Source organism: Mesoplodon densirostris, chromosome 4 (assembly GCF_025265405.1).
Source record: "Mesoplodon densirostris isolate mMesDen1 chromosome 4, mMesDen1 primary haplotype, whole genome shotgun sequence".
NCBI lineage: Eukaryota > Metazoa > Chordata > Mammalia > Artiodactyla > Ziphiidae > Mesoplodon > Mesoplodon densirostris.
In genome coordinates, this window is record NC_082664.1 from 94119119 (window position 1) to 94140676 (window position 21558).

Consider the following 21558-nt stretch of genomic DNA (forward strand, 5'->3'; position numbering starts at 1 on the left):
CTCAGGCATTAGGGATCTGGTCCTCAAATTTGATTTGGTTTGTTCTTCTTTTGTTTGTTTGTTATACACCAATGCTCACAGCAGCTCTATCTGCAATAGCCAAAAGCTAAAAACAACCCAAATGTCCGTCAACCGACAAATGAACAAACAAACTGTGGTATAGGCATACAATGGAATACTACCAGCAGTATGAAGGGATGAACTACAGATGACATGGATGGATCTCAGAAAGAATTATGCTGCATGAAAGAACTCAGACACAAAAGAGCACATTTTTTTCATTTACACAGAACTCTAGATAATGCAAGCTGATCTATGGTGACAGAAAGCAGGTCAGTGCCAGGGATAGATGGGCTGGGGAGCCCAGGCTGTAATGCAGGAACGAGGGAGCACAAAAGGCCATTAGGAAACTTTTAGAGGTGATGGATAGGTGTTCACTATCTTGTGGTGATACTTTGATAGGTGAATACATGTGTCAAGCTTATTAAAATTTATACTAAATATGTGTATGTCACTTCTACCACAGAAAAGCTGTTAAAAAATAATAGAGTTCAGGTACACACGTCACCTCATTTTCCCTAATGTTAACAACTTATATATCCATAGTGCAATTTTCAAAACCAGGAAATTAACATTGATACAGTACTATTAACTATACTATAGACCTCATTCAAACTTCGCCAGTTTTCCTCCTAATGTTCTTTTTCTGTTCCAGGATCTAATCCAGGATTCTACATTGCATTTAATGGTCTCTCCTTAAGCTTTTCCAATCTGTGGCAGTTCCTCATTCTTTGTCTTCCATGACCCTGATACTATGATAAGTCCTGCTCAGTTATTTTGCCGTCAGTTATTTAGTACTTTCATATCTATCAATTTGGGTGTGTCAGATTTTTTGGTCATGATCAGATTGAGGTTATGCATTTTTTGGCAAGAGTATCACAGAAGTGACGTGTCCTTCTTTATGCATTCTATCATGATGTTGCTATATCTTATTACTAGTGATTTTAAACTTTATCATTTAGTTGAGTTGCTGCCCAATAGATTTCTCTACTATTTTTCCTTTTGTAATTCATAAGTGTCTTGGAGTAATTTCTGTAACTGTTCTGTTTCTCTTCAAACTTTCATCCATTTATCCATTTGTGTATCTTGCCTGTAAGAATTGTTACTATGATGTTTGCCTAATAATTTTTCATTTTTTATTTATTGATTTTTTAAACATCTTTATTGGAGTATAATTGCTTTACAATGGTGTGTTAGTTTCTGCTTTATAACAAAGTGAATCAGCTATACGTATACATATATTCCCATATCTCCTCCCTCTTGCGTCTCCCTCCCTCCCACCCCTCTAGGTGGTCACAAAGCGTGATTCGGTTTGTTCTGGAAGTTACCTTCCGATAGTCTTCTTCCCATACACTTTTGTTAATGTGTTTTTGACAGCTCCTTCTTATTCTCATGAAATCTCTTGATATTTTACATAATTCAAGTGTGTATGGAGTATTTAGTGTCTTTGCACATCACTCTGCCTGATTATAACTCTTGGAGCACATTTTATGGTTCTATTTCCAGTGTCCCCAAGGATAGAAAGGGAGAGGCAGGCTCACATGTCTCCCTCGCATCACCCAGAATGATAGGCATTCTCTGCTCCCATTTACATCCCCTGCTGTTAAGGCCCCTCCATTAATGGTTCTCTGAGTTCAGGTCATGCCATCCCTGGCTAAGGCTATGGGCCTAGCACTGATTTTTGCTTATTGTCAGAAGCATGCAAGTTTTTCCTTAAATAAGATTTGAAATTAAAAAAAAATCTTTTGTGTCTAGTTTCTTCACATCTCATAACCATTTAGGATTTGACCTTTTTGCTTTTAGTATGGGGGTGAAGGGCTAGGGCCACTGGGGAAGCCGCCTGTGGGCCTGCAGTTGAAGTTTATACTACAGGCATGTTTTGTTTGGCCGGCAGGGACTCCCCGCTCCACGGCCTTCCCCCCCTCCCCCCAATTTAGACTGGGATACTTTAAATGGAACACACATTCTCCTGTTTGTCTCAAGCTCCATTACACTTTATTGTTGAATTGGTTCTCTTAGGGACACCCAGAATCTTTTAAGTTCTTTCTTTTCCTGGACAGTTTAAAAAAGAATTTTTTTTTTTTTTTTTTTTTTTTTTTTGGGCTGCACCTCGAGGCTTGTGGGATCTTAGTTCCCCAAACAGGGATTGAACCCAGGGCCATGAGAGTGAAAGCCTGGAATCCTAACCACTAGGCCACCAGGGAACTCCCCCTGAACAGTTCAAAAAATGGTCCCGAGTTCCAGATTAATTAAACCTGTTTTACATTTGGCTTGGGATTTAGCTACTTACTTGTATAAATCAGACGATTCCTTATTCATTCTGTAAAAATAATGAAATTTAAAATTGTATACTTCTTTAGAATTTATGGGATGTTTTTATCTAATTCACTGGATAATCACAATAATCCCATAGCCAGGGAGGTAGGTATTTTTCTCCATATTATGGATGGGAGGTAATACAGCCTGGTGATTAAGAGTATGGGCTCTGGGGTTAGACAAGTGGGGTTTGAATTTCAGCTTTAGTAATTACTAGCCTAGTCTCAGCTAATAAACCCACTCAGTTTCCTTGTCTGTAAAATGAGGAGGAGATACCTATCTTATAGGGTCATTGTGAGAAGTAAATGAATAATTCATATAAAGCAATTGGAACAGTACCTGGCATATAGTAAGTAGTCAATAAATTCTAACTGTGAAAACTATTATTGTTATTAATAGTATATGAAGAAATGGAAACTCAGAAAAGTTAAGCAATCTATCTAAGGTCACCTAGCTAGTTGGCAGGAGGGTTGGGGCTTTAATCAAGATTTGGAAGCTTCTGGTACTAGTTTCTTTCCTCTATATTTACCACTGAATTCCTCATGCATTCTGGGGGGACTGTAAAATGAGTCATCATTTCTTTCAGCTTTCAACTTTCTTATCTTCATTTTCTTTTTGTTTCCTCCATTTAAAACTCATGGTTATTGCCTGTCCAGTAATGAGATCCACATGTCAGAATTCAGCATGAGAGGTATCAGCAAAGTATAGGGATGTCTGCAGCCCTGCAGATGGACTCTCCTTGACACAGAGATGCTGGGGACTCCTGGGGTCCCTCTGAATTTCATGGAGATAGGTAGTCTGGAAAAATTAACATGTTTCTGTTAAAGTATACAGTTGTTGCCACACATTCAGAGGTTTTTAAAAACAATTAATAAGCATATACTTCTCAATGCCTTAGTTTCTTTCCTCTTAAGAGGGAGAATACTTAAATTTTGGTGATCTCATTTGTCATTTCACATCCCTCTGAGGTGGTGAAAAAAATAGGCTATGTTATTTGGTTATATTATTTGGCGGTGGGTAGGGGAGTAATAAAAGTCCAGTGTGAAAAGAACACAAACTTTGGAGTCAGGCAGATGAGGTTCAAATCCTGGCTTCTCCACTGTTTATGTCTCCAAGTCCCATTTTCCTCATGTGTATAATAAGGATAAGCAGAGAGTTGTTTGGAGGCCTAAAGGAGAGATAATGCCAGGTACTTAGCATGTAAGTATGACTGTTACTGCTGTTGTGGGGAGGTGACTTTTCACACTGGCCATTGTCACAGTTATGTAGGGGCCCAGTTCTCCTCATTCCTCATGAATCATGCATGGACTTCTTCTCCTGGGTATATTATTTGTTTACATTTTAAAATCCAAGTGTTTTGACCTTTTGATTACTAATTTATTTTTAATGTGCCTATTATGGAAGGTTGCTGGTTCTGGTGTGTTCATTAGGCCACGCACAATGCCCATTACGTCAAAATACCAAGCTTACCTCGTGTCATGAGGCAAAATTAATGTTAGTGAATCCAACAAGGAATAGGACACTTACAGGATCTATCAAATGATGTTTGGGCAGCTATTCTCAGAAAGTGAAAGCAGCGGGTGTTTATTGAGTATTTACTATGTGCTTGGCATTGTGTGAGGTAGGGGACACCAAAAAACACCTATTTTATCTGTTTCTCACAGGACTGACAGTTTTCTGGGGTAAATAGATGTGATTGAAACCTGACGCTATTAAAGAGCAATAATGAACACTGTGATTCAGTCTTATTAGTTAAGTGGGCTCTGGTCTGGGCACTGCATGGGCTCTCATAGACTGATGGATAAACACACAAGGAAGGCCACACTTAAAGCATGGTTTGGTGAATGAGCATAAAGTTATATACAGGGAGCACAGAAGAGGGATTATGTGGAGTGTGTGGGCCTTCGGGCGGTGGTGAGGGCTCCAAGGGAGAGGTGACACTTGGGACAATCCTGATGACGAGTGGGGGATGCTGGAGAGAGGAGTACTGAGTGAGGAGGACAGGAAATAACAGTTTTAAAGGCACTGAGAAAGCCTGGGGGTGACGAGGAACAGCATTTTTCCAGTGGTCTGAGCCTAGGGTTTACGGGGTTAGTGGTGGGAGAGCAGGATGGAGGTGTGAGCAAGGAATAAGTCCTTAGAGATGGTGTGTACCACAATGAGAAGTATGATCGTCAAGGCACTGGCCACCAAGCGAGCAAGAGATGATTATATCAGTGCTTCAGAATGATCACTCTAGGGGGATCTTCCAGTAAAACAGGTAAGAAACAAAGGCTTGAATCAAGTCTTAGAAGAAAAAAGAATGAATGAATGAATGAATAGTAGGGTAAGTGGATGATACTGTTAGTGTTGTGAGGGTTTAGAGAAGCATGATGCCATAGTGGGAGCAGTATTTGAGGAAGACTGTGTGATGGAGGAAGATTTGAGTGGACTTACCCATAGTAGGTAGCCAATAAGCCGCATATTGAATGGCAATAGGATTTATATGAGAGAAGACAGGAAATAATACCAGGTTACATAAATGTGTGAGATGGTCATGGAGACAAATATAATTGGAAAAGAGTGGTAGATAATATGATTTCATGTGTAAATTGGTTGCACATTTTGGAAAGTTTTGAAATGCCAGGTTGAGGAATTTGAACTTATTTCTAGGAAATAAGAAGCCATGGAAGGAATAGGAAGCCATAGAAGATTCTTAAATAGATATTTTGGCATTTTCAGTTTGGATTAGAAATGTGTTAATGTATTGGGCCTCTTCATCTTGATTGGAGGAAGGTGTGTCTGATGAAATGACACTAGTTCTGATTCTTACATTTAATGGAAAAGCCACAGAGGCAGCATTACTTCTGGACTGGAAAATAAGGTTGGATGACCTCACTTTGGCTGTGGGGAGACTGTGGAGTAGTCCACTGTTGGGAGACAAAGAAAGCTGAGGCAGAAATGAGTGAGTGCCCATATGAGATTTTTGGTGATGCCAGTCTAGAGAGGGAATGGAGCAAATAGAAAGATGGGAGAAACTGCTTGCCCTGTGGAGTCTTTTAGGGATAGCAAATACAGTCGGCCCTCCTTATGTCTTCAGGTTCTGCATCTGCAGATTCAACCAACCATGGATCAAAAATATTCCAAAAAATAGTCCAGAAAGTTGCAAAAAGCAAAACTTGAATTTGCTGCACACTGGCAACTATTTACGCGGCACTCACATTGTATTTACGACTATTTACATAGTATTTACATTGTATTAAGTATTATAAGTAATCTAGAGATTATCTAAATTATATGAGAGGATGTGCATAGGTTATGTGCAAGTACTTTGCCATATTATATAAGGAACTTGAGCATCCTCAGATTTTGGTATCCCGTGGAGTCCTGGAACGAATCTCCTATGGGTACTGCAGGACGAGACTGTACACAACATGCACAGTCAATATCTCATTCCAACTCATAGCAGACATTAATTGATCTTTGTATGTTTTCCTATTGAGCTTAATGGTAGTCTTGGAGTTCTTGTTAACCCAATGCTGCAGGCAGCTACTATCAGTTGATCAGAGCTGCACTGGAATTCAAACCCATATGTCATGTCTGGAGTAGGAAATGAATGAGCAATAGATTATGATATACTCACAGTGCAAATCAATTTTTACTTTTCCAGGTGGAACTTGCAGAAATCTGCGCCAAGAGTGAGCATTACATTGGCACTGAAGGAGGAGGGATGGACCAGTCCATATCATTTCTTGCAGAAGAAGGAACTGTAGGTGGCATTGAGCTATTTGGAAGTATCCACCAGGGAATGCTCACGCAGAGAGGAAGGCCTTGAGATCCCCAGAGCGCTTTTTTTTTTTTTTCTGAGCAGCCTATTCTATTAGGCTCTATTGTAGGATGGTATTTCTCAACTGCTTTGTAATTCAAGGCTATCACCAGTTCACTGACTCTGTTTCATGTCGATCACCTCTCCCTTAAGCTTCCAGAATCATACCTCAGGCGTCTAGGTTTTTTTTTCCCCCTCCTTCTAATTTATTGTTAGTATGCGATTTCTCAACTCCCTAGTTATTGGGACCTCTTTTCTCGCTCTTGTCCCAAATCATTTCATCTCATGGCATTTTCATAATCTCCTGTTGGTTTTAAACCCCAATGTTAGTTCTCTTACCACATATATTCACTAGTCCTCTTTTTTGTAATTTACTCTATGGTATCATTTTTCTCTGTCAACATTTTTGGGGCTTTAGTGGTAGGGAAAAGAATGTTGACAGGAAGCCAGGAATGAATTCCTTAGCCAATACCACTTCCCCTTGGTTATCAGCTCCCATAGACAGAGCAGAGGTTTTCATAGTTGCCATAAACTGACCATTTCCAAAATAGAAACAGATATTTCTTTAAAATCTTTTCTTAGTTTTCCATCAGAGTCCTACAGGTTTGGCTATTTTCCAAGAATACCTGGATCTCTTCTTATTAAGAGTATTTGTTGTTGATTCCCCTAAGCCAAAGACAGGAGGCATGAGGAAATTTAGTTTAATGCTAAGAAAATACTCTGGGTCTTTTGGGTGAGACCTGACAAGCAGACATGGTGGCAAGAGTCCTGTGTTAACATAAGTTAGCTGTAGAGTCTGAACAAAGTCCAAATTCTTTGGGCTTGCAAAGTACTTCATGATCTGACCCCTGCTTTACCTGCCCTCCTCTCAGTTCTATCCTCTCACCATGCCTCATCCCTCATACACTAAGCTCCAGCTAAATTGCAATACCCCAAACTCTATTAACATCTCATATTATTTTTCACCTGTGAACTTGCTTATACTCTTCCCTCTTCTTGACATCCTATTTGGGTAAAGAAACCCTCTGTCTGTCCTACTTTTGCTCATCCTTTAAGTCTCAGTTTAGATTTCCCTTTTTTTCAGAGGCGCCTACACTAGGCTATATCTGATCAGGTGCTACAACTGTGTTTCTGTATAGTGCCCTGTGCTTTGCTACCCTTTTAACACAACCCGGCAGTGTATTTGACTACTTGACTGCCTTTCCCACTAGATTGTAATCTCTATGAGGGCAGGGACAGTGTCTGTCCCATTCACTCTTGTATCTCCAGTGCCTAGTACAGTGCCTGGAAGTTGGTAGATAATATTTGAATGAATAAATGGATGCATTTTGGGGAAAAATGTTTACTAAGGTAAATAAATGCATAAATGGTTAAACATTTTCTGAACTCTAAAGCATTATATCTCACCTGTCATTTTTTTTCTCAATAGGCCAAGTTGATAGAATTTAGTCCTCTGAGGGCAACTGATGTGAAACTCCCAAGTGGAGCAGTGTTTGTGATTGCCAACAGTTGTGTGGAAATGAATAAAGCAGCAACTTCTCATTTCAACATCAGGGTGATGGAGTGTCGGCTGGCTGCAAAGGTATGAACTTTGCAAACTAGTGAAACTTGAAGTAGGCTTTCTCTTGTTCTTTTTCTTTTTGTTCCCTATTATTTTGTCTCTTTCCCTAAAATTTAGGGCAATATTCTGACTGCAGCAATGTTCTAACTGAAGTTTTTTAGTACAGAGAAATTTGACTTCAAACTCAGGAGATAAATAAACATAGAGGTGTGCCTTGCAACCTCTAGCTATTTGGAAACTGTGTGAACTTCACAGTTCGAGTCTTCTAGGGTGGCAATGGGGAGAAGAGGACAGCTCAACTTATATCTGTATAGTACAGGCCATGGGTTAGGTCGACGGGTGGAGAAAGATAGTTGGGGTGATTGATGGGAGGTGACCATAACTAATCTTGTTTCTTCGACAAAAGTGATGATAGCCTCAACCCTCAGTCCTCTCACATGCACCATTGGCCATCACTGTTCCTTCTAAAAATACAGGCTTGGTGTCTACTAGGGAAATGCACACCAGAAGGGAGTCTTGGCAGTTCTCTGTTCCACAGCTTAAAAGACACTTGCTAGTCAAGCCTTAAATCTACTTAGGAAGTATTCACTGAATACCTGTTGTACACTTGGCATGAAGATATACAAAAGGATACAGGACATAAGAATAGAGAGTAGAGAGTAAAGGTTAGGGGGATTTGAAATAGGAAATGGTTAGTATTTGATCAGGTGGTATGTAAACAGGTGCTCTAAAAAGTGGCACAGAAATTAAATGTTATGTAAGATCTAGAATGGCACATGTTATGATTTAAAAGTTGGAGAGAACTGAGGCTGGGAGCTGGGGAGTAGAATCTTGGTCAGGAGCTCTACCATGCTTTCTCCCAGTCATCCTTCAAATAGCAGATACAATGATGGTTTACAAATTTAAATCAGATCAGGTCGTTCCCCTGCTTAACACCTTTCAAAAGCTTTCCATTTCATTGGAATAAAGTCAAAAGTCCTTATCACTTCCTGGAGAGAACTGCAAGATCCGATGTGTGCCTCATCCTCTTCCTCTCTTAGCATCCCTCAGTCCCATTACACTCTAGCCATGATGCTCATTCTCACCGCAGGGACTTTGTACATGCCCAGAATGCTCTCGCCCCAGCCCTCTATGAAGTCTCAGCCTAAGTGTCCCTCAGGAAAGCCTTCCTTGACTTCCTTACTCCCAGACTAAGGTGGGGCTCTCTTTGTATTTCATAGCACTTGCACCTCTCGGGTATGATACTTATCACAGTTGTTTGATGTCCGTCTCTTCTTTCTGACTTGATTTTACCTGAGGGCCAAGACTGTCCATCTTGTTAACTCTTATATCCCTAAGGCCTGGTATAGTGCTTAGGCTGAAGTAGGCACAGGGTAAACATGTGTTGAATAAATGAATAACTATTCCTTGGGTTACCTGCCCTGTCATATTTATTTTGCTCAATTTCACAATTTTTTACAAGTGCATAGAGTGTGCCCAGCACTGGACTAGCTACCATGGAGCTGTGTAAGGTGTAGTTATCCCTTGGGCTGACATACCACTTTGCCCCTTACTCCCATCCCCTGAAGTTGGGAATTGATGAGCCAGAAAATAAAAGATTTTTTTTGTTTTCTGGAAAATTTTAGTGTTAAACCTTTTTTAAAATCATGATTTAAGTGTTTTAAATATGCAATTTACTTATTCAGATAATTTCTAAAAATTCTATGAAAGAAATATTTCAATATTAAACTCTTCTGATCAGTGCATATATGAGAAGAAGTAGTGCAGTAAACTTTTCAATGTCAAAGGCTTCAGTGAATATTTTTCCCTCTTAGGGCAAACTTCTTCTTTCAGGAGATGGAAGAAATTAGTGTCTTATTTGTTTAAAGGCTTATTCTTATTGACTTTTTTTTTTTTTTTTTTTTTTTTGCTGTACGCGGGCCTCTCACTGCTGTGGCCTCTCCCGTTGCGGAGCACAGGCTCCGGACACACAGGCCCCGCGGCCATGGCTCGCGGGCCCAGCCGCTCTGCGGCACGTGGGATCCTCCGGGATCGGGGCACGAACCCGCGTCCCCTGCATCGGCAGGCGGACTCCCAACCACTGCGCCACCAGGGAGGCCCTTATTGACTTTTTATTTGAGGTATATGAGTAAGTGCTGCCTTCCTGAGGAGACCTCAAACATACACAACATTGTTTTCAGAGTTTTATCACGAAATTAGATATCATCTCTGAGACCCATAGGTGAGCCAAAACAAGTATGAGATGTGTAAAATGGGTTCATATTGTAATGACGCTTTTTCAAAGATGCAAGAAGAAAATGAGAAAGAAAATTGTGGTGCTGAAGCTCTGTAGTGAAAGTTGTCAGGATGGGAGAGGGAGGTGTCTTTTGGGAGTTAACTAGAAAAAGGGCTTCTCTTTCTGGAGCAGTAGCTGAAAACCTTAATCTGCTGCAGAACCTTTTGTTCTTGAGGCTGTCTTCTGAGTTTAACTGTATAACTCCATGTGCATTTTAGAGGTGCTTTGGTCAGTGAAATTGGCTTTTTGCCACACACTCCTCCCAATTGATGTAGATAAAACACATTATTTTAAGTACTCTGAATTTGTCTCTCTTTTGAAATATGGAAGAAAGAAAATTGAAAGGCTTTATCAAGATGCAGAATGTTTTCTAAATCACGTTGCTGCAAATCATGAGAATCCAAGGTTATATACAAAAGGGAAATAAAGATAAAACTGCTAATATAGGCTCTGCAGATAGATCTTGATGCCAAGAATATGCTCTTGCCTAGGGAATATAGGCTGGAATTCTGCTAACCTTATTTTAATTACAGTATGGTGCCATTCTTCCGTTTTCAGCAACGTGTGAATGAATACAATTTTTGTTTGGAAATGGTCTCATTAAATCAGGAAATAAACTCTCATGTAAAAAAGTAAAGAAGCTTGTCTTAATCTGAATAAACTTGCTGCTTTCAGACAATAAAAATGAAGTGTTAGTGGAGAAATGACAGATCAGGATGGTACGTGGGCCTCTCACTGTTGTGGCCTCTCCCGTTGCGGAGCACAGGCTCCGGACGCGCAGGCTCAGCGGCCGTGGCTCACAGGCCCAGCCGCTCCGCGGCATGTGGGATCTTCCCGGACCGGGGCACGAACCCGTGTCCCCTGCATCAGCAGGCGGGCTCTCAACCACTGTGCCACCAAGGAAGCCCTCAGGATAGCTTTGAAAATGATTCTGATTAAGTAGAGCTCCACATGGCAAAATTGTAATAAATAACACTTATTTTTCCTCTCCTCCTATTTCCCCAAGGTACCTTTTTGAAAAATGAGTACCTTTTGTATCTACTTAGCACAGGGAAATACACTAAACCAATGAAGATGATTTTTCTTTGTTTTGCTTTAATGTTGATAATTTCTTCTGTTCTTAAGTCTCCTTTCTCTCCCTCTCTCTCTCTTCCTCCCTGCTCCTCTCTTTCTAACAGCTTCCCCAAACTAACTAATGCAGATTCATTAAAAGTCAGAGTCTTGCAGAGGCATTTGAACTAAAATTTAAAACATTTCAAGGCAAACACAATAGAGATTTATAATTATTATTTGCATAAATGATTTTTTTTTGAATTTTATTTTATTGTTTTCTACAGCGGGTTCTTATTAGTTATCCATTTTATACATATTAGTGTATATATGTCAATCCCAGTCTCCCAGTTCATCACACCACCAAATGATTCTTTTAAGTGAAGCATGTTTTTATGTTCTTAAATTAACAAAGTAGCCAGAAATCTTTAATGAGCACAAAATTTTTAATATTTTATACATATTCAGTGGCTTAAACTTTTCCAGAATTGGGGGACTTCCCTGGTGGTACAGTGGTTAGGAATCTGCCTGCCAATGCAGGAGAGAGGTTTGGAGCCCTGGTCTGGGAGGATCCCAGATGCCACGGAGCAACCAACCCCATGCGCCACAACTACTGAGCCTGTGCTCTAGAGCCTGCGAGCCACAACTACTGAGCCTACGTTCCTAGAGCCCGTGCTCTGCAACAAGAGAAGCCACTGCAATGAGAAGTCCGTGCACCACAACGAAGAGTAGCCCCCGCTTGCCACAACTAGAGAAATCCCGCGCACAACAACGAAGACCCAACGCAGCCAAAAATAAACAAATTAAAAAAAAAAAACTTTTCCAGAATTGCCTTATATCTATAAAAAATAGTAGCCCTTAATTATATTGAGGGATAAAATGTGTGATGCTGATAATAATTATTATGGGAAGTCAAAAAGGGAAGGGAAATTATGCTGTTGCATTTTGCATACCCTGAGCTCCTTGTGGCAACATGTGAAGCAATGAAGGAGAGGGTTTCATGTGGTCCTTTGACGCTTCAAGGAAAATTTACAGTGTGATTTTTTACAGAGCGTGTCTGGTTAGCGGCCATCACTCATCCAGTTTTTTTTTTTTTTTTTTTAGCTCCTGCCACTTAGTGGTCAATATGGAGCTTATTCTTTGTCTGGTGAGGAGAAGTGCGTATAATATCCTCAAGTCTTCTGCAGTTTTCTTGAATTTGAGTGGAGAAAAACCAAACACCCAGGAATGTAGCCAATTTCACTCAGCCTATTGATTTAGTCGAGCTCACTCTGCCAGGATGCTGGTGTGGAGTATCCCAGGACGGTGAGTCCTGGCTGCAGGGCAGAGCACGCACACACTGGGGAATAGTGGAACCAGGTGTAGCAGGACCTTGAGTGCTGTGCTGAGGATCACCCAGGCTTGGTCCTGGAAGTGCAAATGTTAGCAAGGTATTCTAGAAATATTAAGCTGGCAGCAGGAACTTTTGTTTGGTTGAAGAGAAGTGGGTCTTAAAGTGTCACTGGGGATGGGATAACAAGAGAGGGATACGAAAGAAGCTCTGACAGGACCTAGTAAAGGGTCGGGTATAAGGCTCTCTGTGATTGGGTTTCTGTCTTCCTTTTGGCTTAAATGCCATTACGCTGAGGAATGACCACCCTCCCCACTTCCATTATATGCTCTTGCCACATCCTATATTTTTCCATTATAGTAGTTTATCACAAATGGAGTAAGTTCTTCACTATATGATTATTAATTGATGCCTGTCTCCTCAGGTTGACTCTGAGCTCCATGCAGTCAGGAGCCGTGAGTGCTTCATACACTGCAGTGAACATGCATGGCATGCAGACATGCGCAGGTGAAGGCTAAGTGTTGAGTCGAAAAGGGCTGTAGTTTTAAGCTGAAATGATGGGTGGAAAGCATAGTGCTGCCACTCATAGATATGGGGAAGGTAGGATGGAAGGTGATATGAAAGTGGGAGGTGATGATACTTCCCCATGGAGTTTTCTTATAAGTGGTTAGAAATTTGAGGTTGGAATGTTTCTCTTGGCTTGGACAATAGTCTTTCAACTATTTTGAGATAATAGTTGAAACCAAGGACTGAGTTCAGTTTGCTGAGGGAGAGAATGTGGCGAGAGAAGAGCAGAAGGCCGGGGGTTAAATTTGGGAGATGGCTTCAATAATAATGAAAGGAGAGAACTGAGTCATGGGTGGAAATGTAAGGACCAGAGAGGTGAGAGGGAAACCGGGAAAATTCAGGGCTACACAGGCCAGTACAACAGGGAATCTGAAGAAGCTAATTAGTGAGGAGTGCTGGCAGCCACTGATTCATTAAGGAATTAGAGGACTGAGAGAAATCCCGTGGCTTTAGAAGTGGTTCTGGAAATAAGAAGGACCTTTGGGAGGCCATATTCAATAGTTAGAGTGGCCACTGAGGGCCCAGAAGCGGTGACTATGGGTCACTGATTCTAGATGTCGGACAGTAAAAGAGAAGGAGGAATTAAGAGCAGTAGCTTTAGGAATAAGAACTTTATGACAGGAAACACCTGTATACGTTTGAAGGCATAGGAAAAGTGTCATGTGGGAATGAACTAGCTAGAGAGGCATTATCTTATTTAATCTTCACTGTATCTTGTGCGGTAGCCATTAGGTGTCCCATTTTACAAACTGGGAATTTCCAGCCAAGGTAGGCTGTGACTTGTTTTAAGTTAAGTGCAGGAGTCTGGGTCTCCCTTTAGCCCTGCTCTTTCCATTGTGCCCCTTAGGAGTTAGGTGTGCATGAAATCCGGAGCACCATGCTTGGGGATGCCTTAGAGAAAAGACAGGCTGTGCTGAGGGTGAGGTGAGGATTGTAGTAGAGTCATTCTGCACAGTTGTGCAGATTTATTCTGTGGCCTGCAAACTAATATGGAGAACGTGGAGAGTGGGGATGATCAGCACTGGGGAAGGTCACCATTGTGAATGTGTTCATGATGGTTATGAGTGGAACATGGGCACGAAGTCACTGTGGAACAGCTCCATGAAGTGGAGGAGGGTGAGGGGGAGATAAGCCAAAAAAAAAAAAAGAAAAAAAAAAGTATCCACAATAAAAACAGTTATGTATGATCCCATTTATGTCAAACTATATGTGTGTACGTATGTAAGAAGTATGCATAAAAAATGTACCATAGGCTATCAGATGGGAGATTGGTGGTTATCTTATTGGGATGATTACAGGTGATTTATTTTATACTTTGTAATCTTTTTAAACTTCAAATTGTTATGTGTTTCTTCACATTTTAAAAATAAGCATGGGTGATTTATAGAACCCAAACCACCAACAACACAGCCGCTTTTGTTGTGTGGAAAACAACTTGTCAGAGAAGGGATTTGAAATTTTATCCTTTGCTGACCTGGTGAGGAGAAAGACATGACACTTTTCCGCTGACTTGTTAATACTGCAAAATGCAGTGAGAACGTCAGAGAGAGGTGGGTTCTGACAGACAGGCTCCTGAGTTAGAGTCCGTATCTTAGCACTCTCCTACCACGCCCTCTTAATAGAAGCGCCAGAGACCCTCTCAGGCTGAGGATGTCTTCTAGCTGCAGGAGAATGCTGAGTTTGCACATGAGACAGCCTGGAAGTCTGGGGAGCTAGCACCCTTGGAATCAGCCCTCAATCAATGGTGGATGAGAGTTAGCGGGTAAATATCTGAGCTTTCTTGTCTATGTGTAGGACACATCCGAGGTTTATACGTACAGGTCGCAGAGGGTCCAGTAGGCCCCGCTTCACCTCTCACATCACTGCACTCCATCTTGGCTTCTCTTCCTGTCTCATTTTCCACTCCTCTACCAGCACTTCTCTGTATCACTCTCTCCCCATAAATTCTTGTCTCAGGGCCTGCTTCCGAGAGAAACCAACCTAAGACAGGGTCCTAGCACTATTTATCTACCTCTTTCCATAACTGTGGACAAAATATTTGTTGCCTGCTTTCTTGTCCACAGAGCATCAGTCAGGCTCAGGAACCTCTGAGGAATGGAATTGGAAATAAACACCTAATGTTTGTAGTGGTGAAAAGAAAATGGTAGATGTTGACAAAGAACTGCTTTCTCTTATATCCCCACCCTGCTGCTGAGTGAGGAGCTTGTCACAAAATGACCCATAGCCCTGACTCCTAGCCCTGCTTCACAAATGTGAAGTAGGGCCAGGCGACAGGGCTGTGAGTGGCAAATTCCCTCATGAAGTTCTGTCTTGGGCAACAGATCTTACCCACCCACTTCCCTCATCTGCAAGTCATTTTTCTGTTTCCTGGGCCAAATTTTAAAGGGCTTAAGCAGCTTTCCGATTTTACTCCTACAATGTAGTGCACTACTCAGCAACTCTTGGCTGTGCAGCTGTCCTTGAGGGCATGTGGTAGGTTTCATTCTTAATTGAAATACACACCCAATTGGCCGTGTGGACCCTCCAGCTGAGAGCTAAGCGGGCCGAACAGCAAACTGGGATATTGCTAGAGTGAATGTCAGTGCCTCTGTTTGTGGAACAAAAGTGCATTGGGAGGCTGCCTTTGAAAACAGCTTTGTAGGCAGCAGGCAACCCTCGAACACTTTCTCCCCACAGAGTCCTGGGCCAGTTTCCTGGGATCAAGTGCCTGAGGCAAAGTGACTTGCTCACGTGAGGTCAGGGTTGGGAACTGGGAGATGGTGTTTACTGCAAGGTTCTTAGGAAGAGCCCATTCTCATCCCTTGGGGGTCATTCTTTGATTTTTTTTCCATTTCCTTCTTATTTTAGAAGGAACCCATCAAAGTGTTATAAATCACTGGAATGTTCACTTCTAACACAAAACTTAGTTTGTATTTAGAAACCATTTCTAAAACTTGAGTGGTGATTTGAGCTAAAATGAGTAGTGTGACATAGATATCAAGCATAGCCCATTGAGAATGTGGCCTTGGGGAAGGAAGAAAGAGGTACAGGACACGGGTTAAATTTCCAGCTCTGTTCTTACTAGCTAGGTGACTTTGGGCAAGTCACTCTCATCTCTTAAATAGGGTAATAATACCTACCTCACAGAGCTGTCAAAGCTGAAAAGAAATAAAAAGCACACTTAAATCATACAACACTATACAAGTGTGAATTATTTCTGTTAACTTCATTGTTTACCTCAGTTGGACTTGGATCTGTGTTTTGAGGAAGTGTAATTCTAGGAGATCATCCACTTCAGCTCTTTTTCTGTATAAAATAAATATATTGTATGTTTTTCTTTTGCTTTATGTATGTCTATAAGTTTTCTGAAATTATTCTTGGAATACACTGGAATAGAGATCATGAATGAATGAGTTGAATGAATGAATGAGTTAGTCTATGGAGGTGTCAATCTAGCACTGCTAATAAACATTAAATGTGCTAAGCAAACAAGGTCAGAAGAAAGGTCTTAGCTTGTATCCTTGCTTGAAAAATGGCACCATGTTCTGGGAAATAACTGAACAGAAAAATGTAATTCTATTGTCTTTTTCACCAGTTCTGCCTTAAAATCATTAACTCCTTTCAAATATATGAGCCAGAGTTTTAAAAAGAGGATTAATGAATGTAAGAACTACTTTTATTAACACTCTTCAGAAGTGAGTGGCCCTAACCGAGTACGATGGTCTTTTGGTAAATCTGCTTCCTGTCAAAAAGAAAGAAAATCAAATCATCAGCATAATAGAAGAGTAAATCAGATGCACATTTCACTTTCTTTTGTTTGCTCCTTTTTGCTGTTTGTGCTGTCTGCACCTGCGGTCCTCACACCTGGGGAATGAATTTTGTAGACCTCAGCGTGAGAGATACCTTCACTGTTTTGATTGTCACCTGCTCTGAAGGGTGGTTTGGGGAAAATGAGGGACACACATTCTGGAGTGCGGTTCCCATGAGTGGACCAGGTTACAAAGGTTTGGTTTATATCTTACCCTCTGCAGTAGACTGAGGGGGTGCCTCAGGATGCAACTGGAAGCCAAACTCTTTTCTTGAGGGTGGAGAAACATACTACTACCACCAATGACCTAATGCAGTGGTGTTTCGTAAGGTCACCAATGAGGTTTTCATTTAAAATCTGGGACTTGACTCCAAACGCCCAGATACTTAAATTCATTAGCCATTTCAAAGAGGCATGTTGTAAACAGGAAGTGCTCAAATGAAATCGGGCATGCAGTGCCCACCTCAGCACCCAGATCACGTGAGATTTAAATCGTTTTCTGTAGACTTTATAGAGAGTGGTATATTGGGGATGAACTCAATAGGGACAAAAGGACAAAATTATTCAAAGAAATAGCCCTGAGGGAAAGTGGTGACAGGCAAAAAAATCAGTGGGGGATTAGTTTTTTTTAGGAAAAATACTCAACTAGCCTGTGAGTGTCACACAAGCATGTTTAATTTCAAACATCTGAACTGAGCGTGCATTTTCAAGCAATGTTGGGAATTGTGGATAGGTTGAATGGAAACAAAAAAGCTTAAAGTTGAATCTGGCTCATTAAAATAGTGCATATCAATATCTGAAATGAAAACTGACCATTATCTTGGTTTGAACTTGCAGCTCCTGGCTAAGCACAAATGCTTGCCATGGGAGGAAGTATTGCGGCTGGAGGAGGTGCAGGCCAAGCTGGGGGTCAGTCTGGAAGAAATGTTGTTGATCACAGAAGATGCCCTTCACTCTGAACCCTATAGCCCTGAGGAGATCTGCAGGTGTCTGGGAATTAGCCTGCAGGAACTCAAGACCCAAATCCTGAGTCCACACACTCAAGACGGTGAGTCTGCTGGAGAAAATAAGGGCATGGGTTGTTTCCCCACTCACAGATGGAAAGTTTCCAATGTCTCCATGGATTATATTGATTTTGAAGCATGCTTGAGGGGATTTGGATAACATGTGTGTTTCGGCAAACTTAATTATCTAGGTTCTTGGCTTCATTAAATTCATTTATTCATTTATTAACAAACATTTCCTGGTCTGCTATATGCCAGATTTTCTGGCGAGGCAAAGGTGAATAATACATACTTCCCGCCCTCAAGAAGTTCGTAATTCACCATTGTAATTCTCCCTCTCTGGCCTATGGCAACCACAGAATTACAGTGGGTAGGGTAAATTCACTGGCAGCATCATGCACTTTTCCAAATGTGAGCCCAACTCAGTTTAGGGGTCAAAAACCAAAGTGATGATCTAATAATATTTTAAATGTACATTTATAGTTTATTTTGCTGTTTAAAATTTTTTTTTTCTGGTGGGAAGCATCTTGTAGCACCTAGGACAAGTTATGTTACCTTCTTTGGTGAATTTCAACAACAAAGTATTTCTCACTAGAATTAAATCAGGATATTATACTAACCTCTCTGGATCTGAGTGGCCATGAGCAGCATATATGATCCTTGTCATGCAGTTGGTATACTTTGTTTCTAGTTCTGTGATTGCCTGTTTTGAAGATAATGGATAATAGGACATGTACTTCATAGTGTTGTGGAACGAATCGCGTCCCGCTGCTCGCTGCTTACAAAATCAATTATGTGCTCACAAATGCTGGTAGAAAGGAAAGGAGACTTTAATCAGAATGCCGGCAGTCTGGGGAAGTGGTGGACTCAGCGTCCCTCAAAAACCATCTCCGGGCTTCCCTGGTGGCGCAGTGGTTGAGAGTCCGTCTGCCGATGCAGGGGACACGGGTTCGTTCCCCGGTCTGGGAAGATCCCACGTGCCGCGGAGCGGCTGGGCCCGTGAGCCACGGCCGCTGAGCCTGCGCGTCCGGAGCCTGTGCTCCGCAACGGGAGAGGCCACAACAGTGAGAGGCCCGCGTACCGCAAAAAAAAAGGAAAAAAAAAAAAAAATCTCCGAAGATTCTGCTAGGCCATGAAATCTTTTAAAGGGAAACAGAAAAGTAATCCCAGTTAATCATTGAGATAGGGGGTCAGAGTTGTTGCCATCCCTCACTGTGTGCAGGCTTGTGTGCAGGCTTGTTGACCCCTCCTGATCTTCCTGATGTTATCTTGTTCACGCAGCTTGATCAGGAGATTACTGAAGGGGAAGCTAGGAAAGAGATCTGGTCATCTGCTAATTACTTATTTTTCATTTCTACTTTGATTATCGGAAAGAACCAACAAGTTAGGCAGGGTTTTGTGTGATTAAAAGATTTGAAAGGTGTGCTTGGGCTGGAGATGAGTAGAGCATGGGCCTGCCTGGTTTAAGAGTTAGTTACAATATAACTTTGCTAAAGTGACAAGAACAGGGGCTTCCTGCTGAGGGTGGTTTCCTGCAAAGAGCTGCTTACATATCCCCACTTATCAGAACATCATTCCATTTCTATGGGATTAGGGGTGAAGGTCTATCTTCTGTACTTTCTTCATGCTGACATAGGGTGCTGTATTCTCAGAGTGGAAGGTGTCATCATGGGCCTATAGCATCTCTTTGCTGACAATTTTTAGTTGTCCGCTTACATATACAGGCAGAGCAAACCACAATCATTTTGATGCCCACAAAGGTATAGATTATTATGAGCAATAATGTTAATCCCATTCTCTTGAGGCCAGTTCTTGGAATTGTGCTAGCCATAGACTCAGTACTGCTCAAGTTGGAGTAGCTTATGTCATGGCTACAGCTGGTCACCATGCAGTTAGCTGTTTTCTCTGGTGACAGTTATAGTATCTAAAACAACTCAGGAATGTACATCAGACACTGAGTCTCTGACTCTATTGTCCTAGTCATTAACTTCTTGGTTTTGTAATGGGGGGGAGGAGGGTACTGCAGAGTTCTGCTCAGTTCCAATAGGATGTCAAAATATTGTGAAATATAAAGCAACTGGTTCTTTTTATTCAAATTAATGTTTTTTATTGGAGTATACTTGATTTACAATGTTGTGTTAGTTCCTGCTGTACAGCAAAGCGAATCAGCCATACATATACATATATCCACTCTCTTCTAGACTCCATTCCCATATAGGTCATTGCAGAGCACTGAATAGAGTTCCCTGGGCTATACAGTAGGTTCTCATTAGTTATCTTTTATATATAATAGTGTGTATATGTCAATTCAAATGGTTCTTTTGTAGGGTAGGGTTTATGTCACTGAGGTGAAGTGAAAAAAAATTTACAATTCAATAAGCTCTTCTTTTTCTCATCCTTTTTTTTTTTTCATACCTACTTTTCTGATTATTATACTACTTACATAAAAAGATCTAGGTTAGAGCAGTGCTCATGACTGCTGTGGAACAACATTCTGGAAAACCAAGAAGTCTTCACTGCTTAGGGTTGAAACTTGTGGCCCACTTAAGTGTGGAAGTTTTTTCTGTTTGCCTACTGTTTCCAGTAATATTGTATTTATACTGATAACATGAGAAGCCTCAGATGGAGGCCAGGTAAGGGTTGGAGGTACAGGCTAGAGCCTTGGAGTGGCTTCTCTTCTTAGAAGTAAAGGTTATCTATTTGTGAGACTTCATTGCTGTGGGCAGGGACATCTGGCTAAGATCCAATAGTCTCTTGAGGTGGAGTTCAGGGGTGGGAGCTTAGCACAAAGATCAGGGCCCCATGTCCATCCCATTGACTTCAGTTCTGAAACTGGTTTTTGAGTGGCTACAGTGGATTTGCCTGCCAAGTGAAGTCTTAAAGGCTGCAACTGCTGAGGGCTTTAGGATAAGATAAGGGAAAACGTTTTCCTTGAGGGCAGGGAGAAGGTTTTGGTTTCCAACATCATTAGATCCAATTTAATTTGATGAACATTTATTGAATTTCTAGATGAACAAACTGGCCTACAGTCCTAATCAGACTTACCACCTGTTTTTGTAAAATAGCCTCTTGCTGGAATACAGCCATGTATGGGCTATGGCTACTTTTACACTGCAACAGCAGAGTTGAGTAGTTGTGACAGAGTCTAAATAGTTCACAAAACCTAAAATATTTGCTATCTGGTCCTTGGCAGAGAAAGTTTGCTGACACCATTGCAGAAAGGCAATAGACCAAAGGATAGCCATACCACCTGGATTAAGATCTCCGGCTTCTTTACTTACTACATTTGGGACTAGATTTGCAAATTCTTAACCTTTCTGTTATCTTAGTTTTACCATGAAATAGGCATAATAGGAAGAAGTACTTAAAGAAGTAGTCAGTGTAATGTGCTAGGAGCAATGCTTGGTAATGTAGGTGCTTTTAAATGTCAGCTACTTCTGTTATTTCTCTTTCCTCTCCTTCCCCTCCTCTAGGCCTTGAGGCTGAGTATTGGGAACACAGAGATAAACACAACAGCATTTGATACTCAAGGAGTTTGCAAAATAGTAGTGGAAACAGATAAAGAAAAAAACTGATCCAGCATAAAGTAATGAGTGTAGTGAGGGAGGTGTTCTTGGGTCTAGGGAGATCAGAAAAGAAAGAAGTCAGAGCCGGTTTTACTAAGGAGACAGCAACCAGACAGAAGTTGAATAAATAGAAATTTCCTAGGTAGACAGGCAGTCGGAAAGACTCCCAAGCAGGTAAAACAGCAGGTATAGAGGCAGGGAGGAGTAAGAGAGGATGTCCAGAGAACTACAGATGGT

General features: G+C 41.3%; 1 protein-coding gene across 4 annotated transcripts in view; it reads left to right on the forward strand.

Annotated features, from left to right (window-relative positions):
* The window catches only part of GALK2 (galactokinase 2), a 142911-nt gene that overhangs the window by 78617 nt on the left and 42736 nt on the right, over window positions 1-21558 (forward strand). For all 4 annotated transcript variants that reach the window (XM_060096803.1, XM_060096806.1, XM_060096805.1 and 1 more), the window contains 3 exons: window positions 6026-6124; window positions 7611-7763; window positions 17589-17799. In XM_060096803.1, coding sequence (XP_059952786.1) covers window positions 6026-6124; window positions 7611-7763; window positions 17589-17799 — 463 coding nt within the window. The remainder of the gene's footprint in view (window positions 1-6025; window positions 6125-7610; window positions 7764-17588; window positions 17800-21558) is intronic.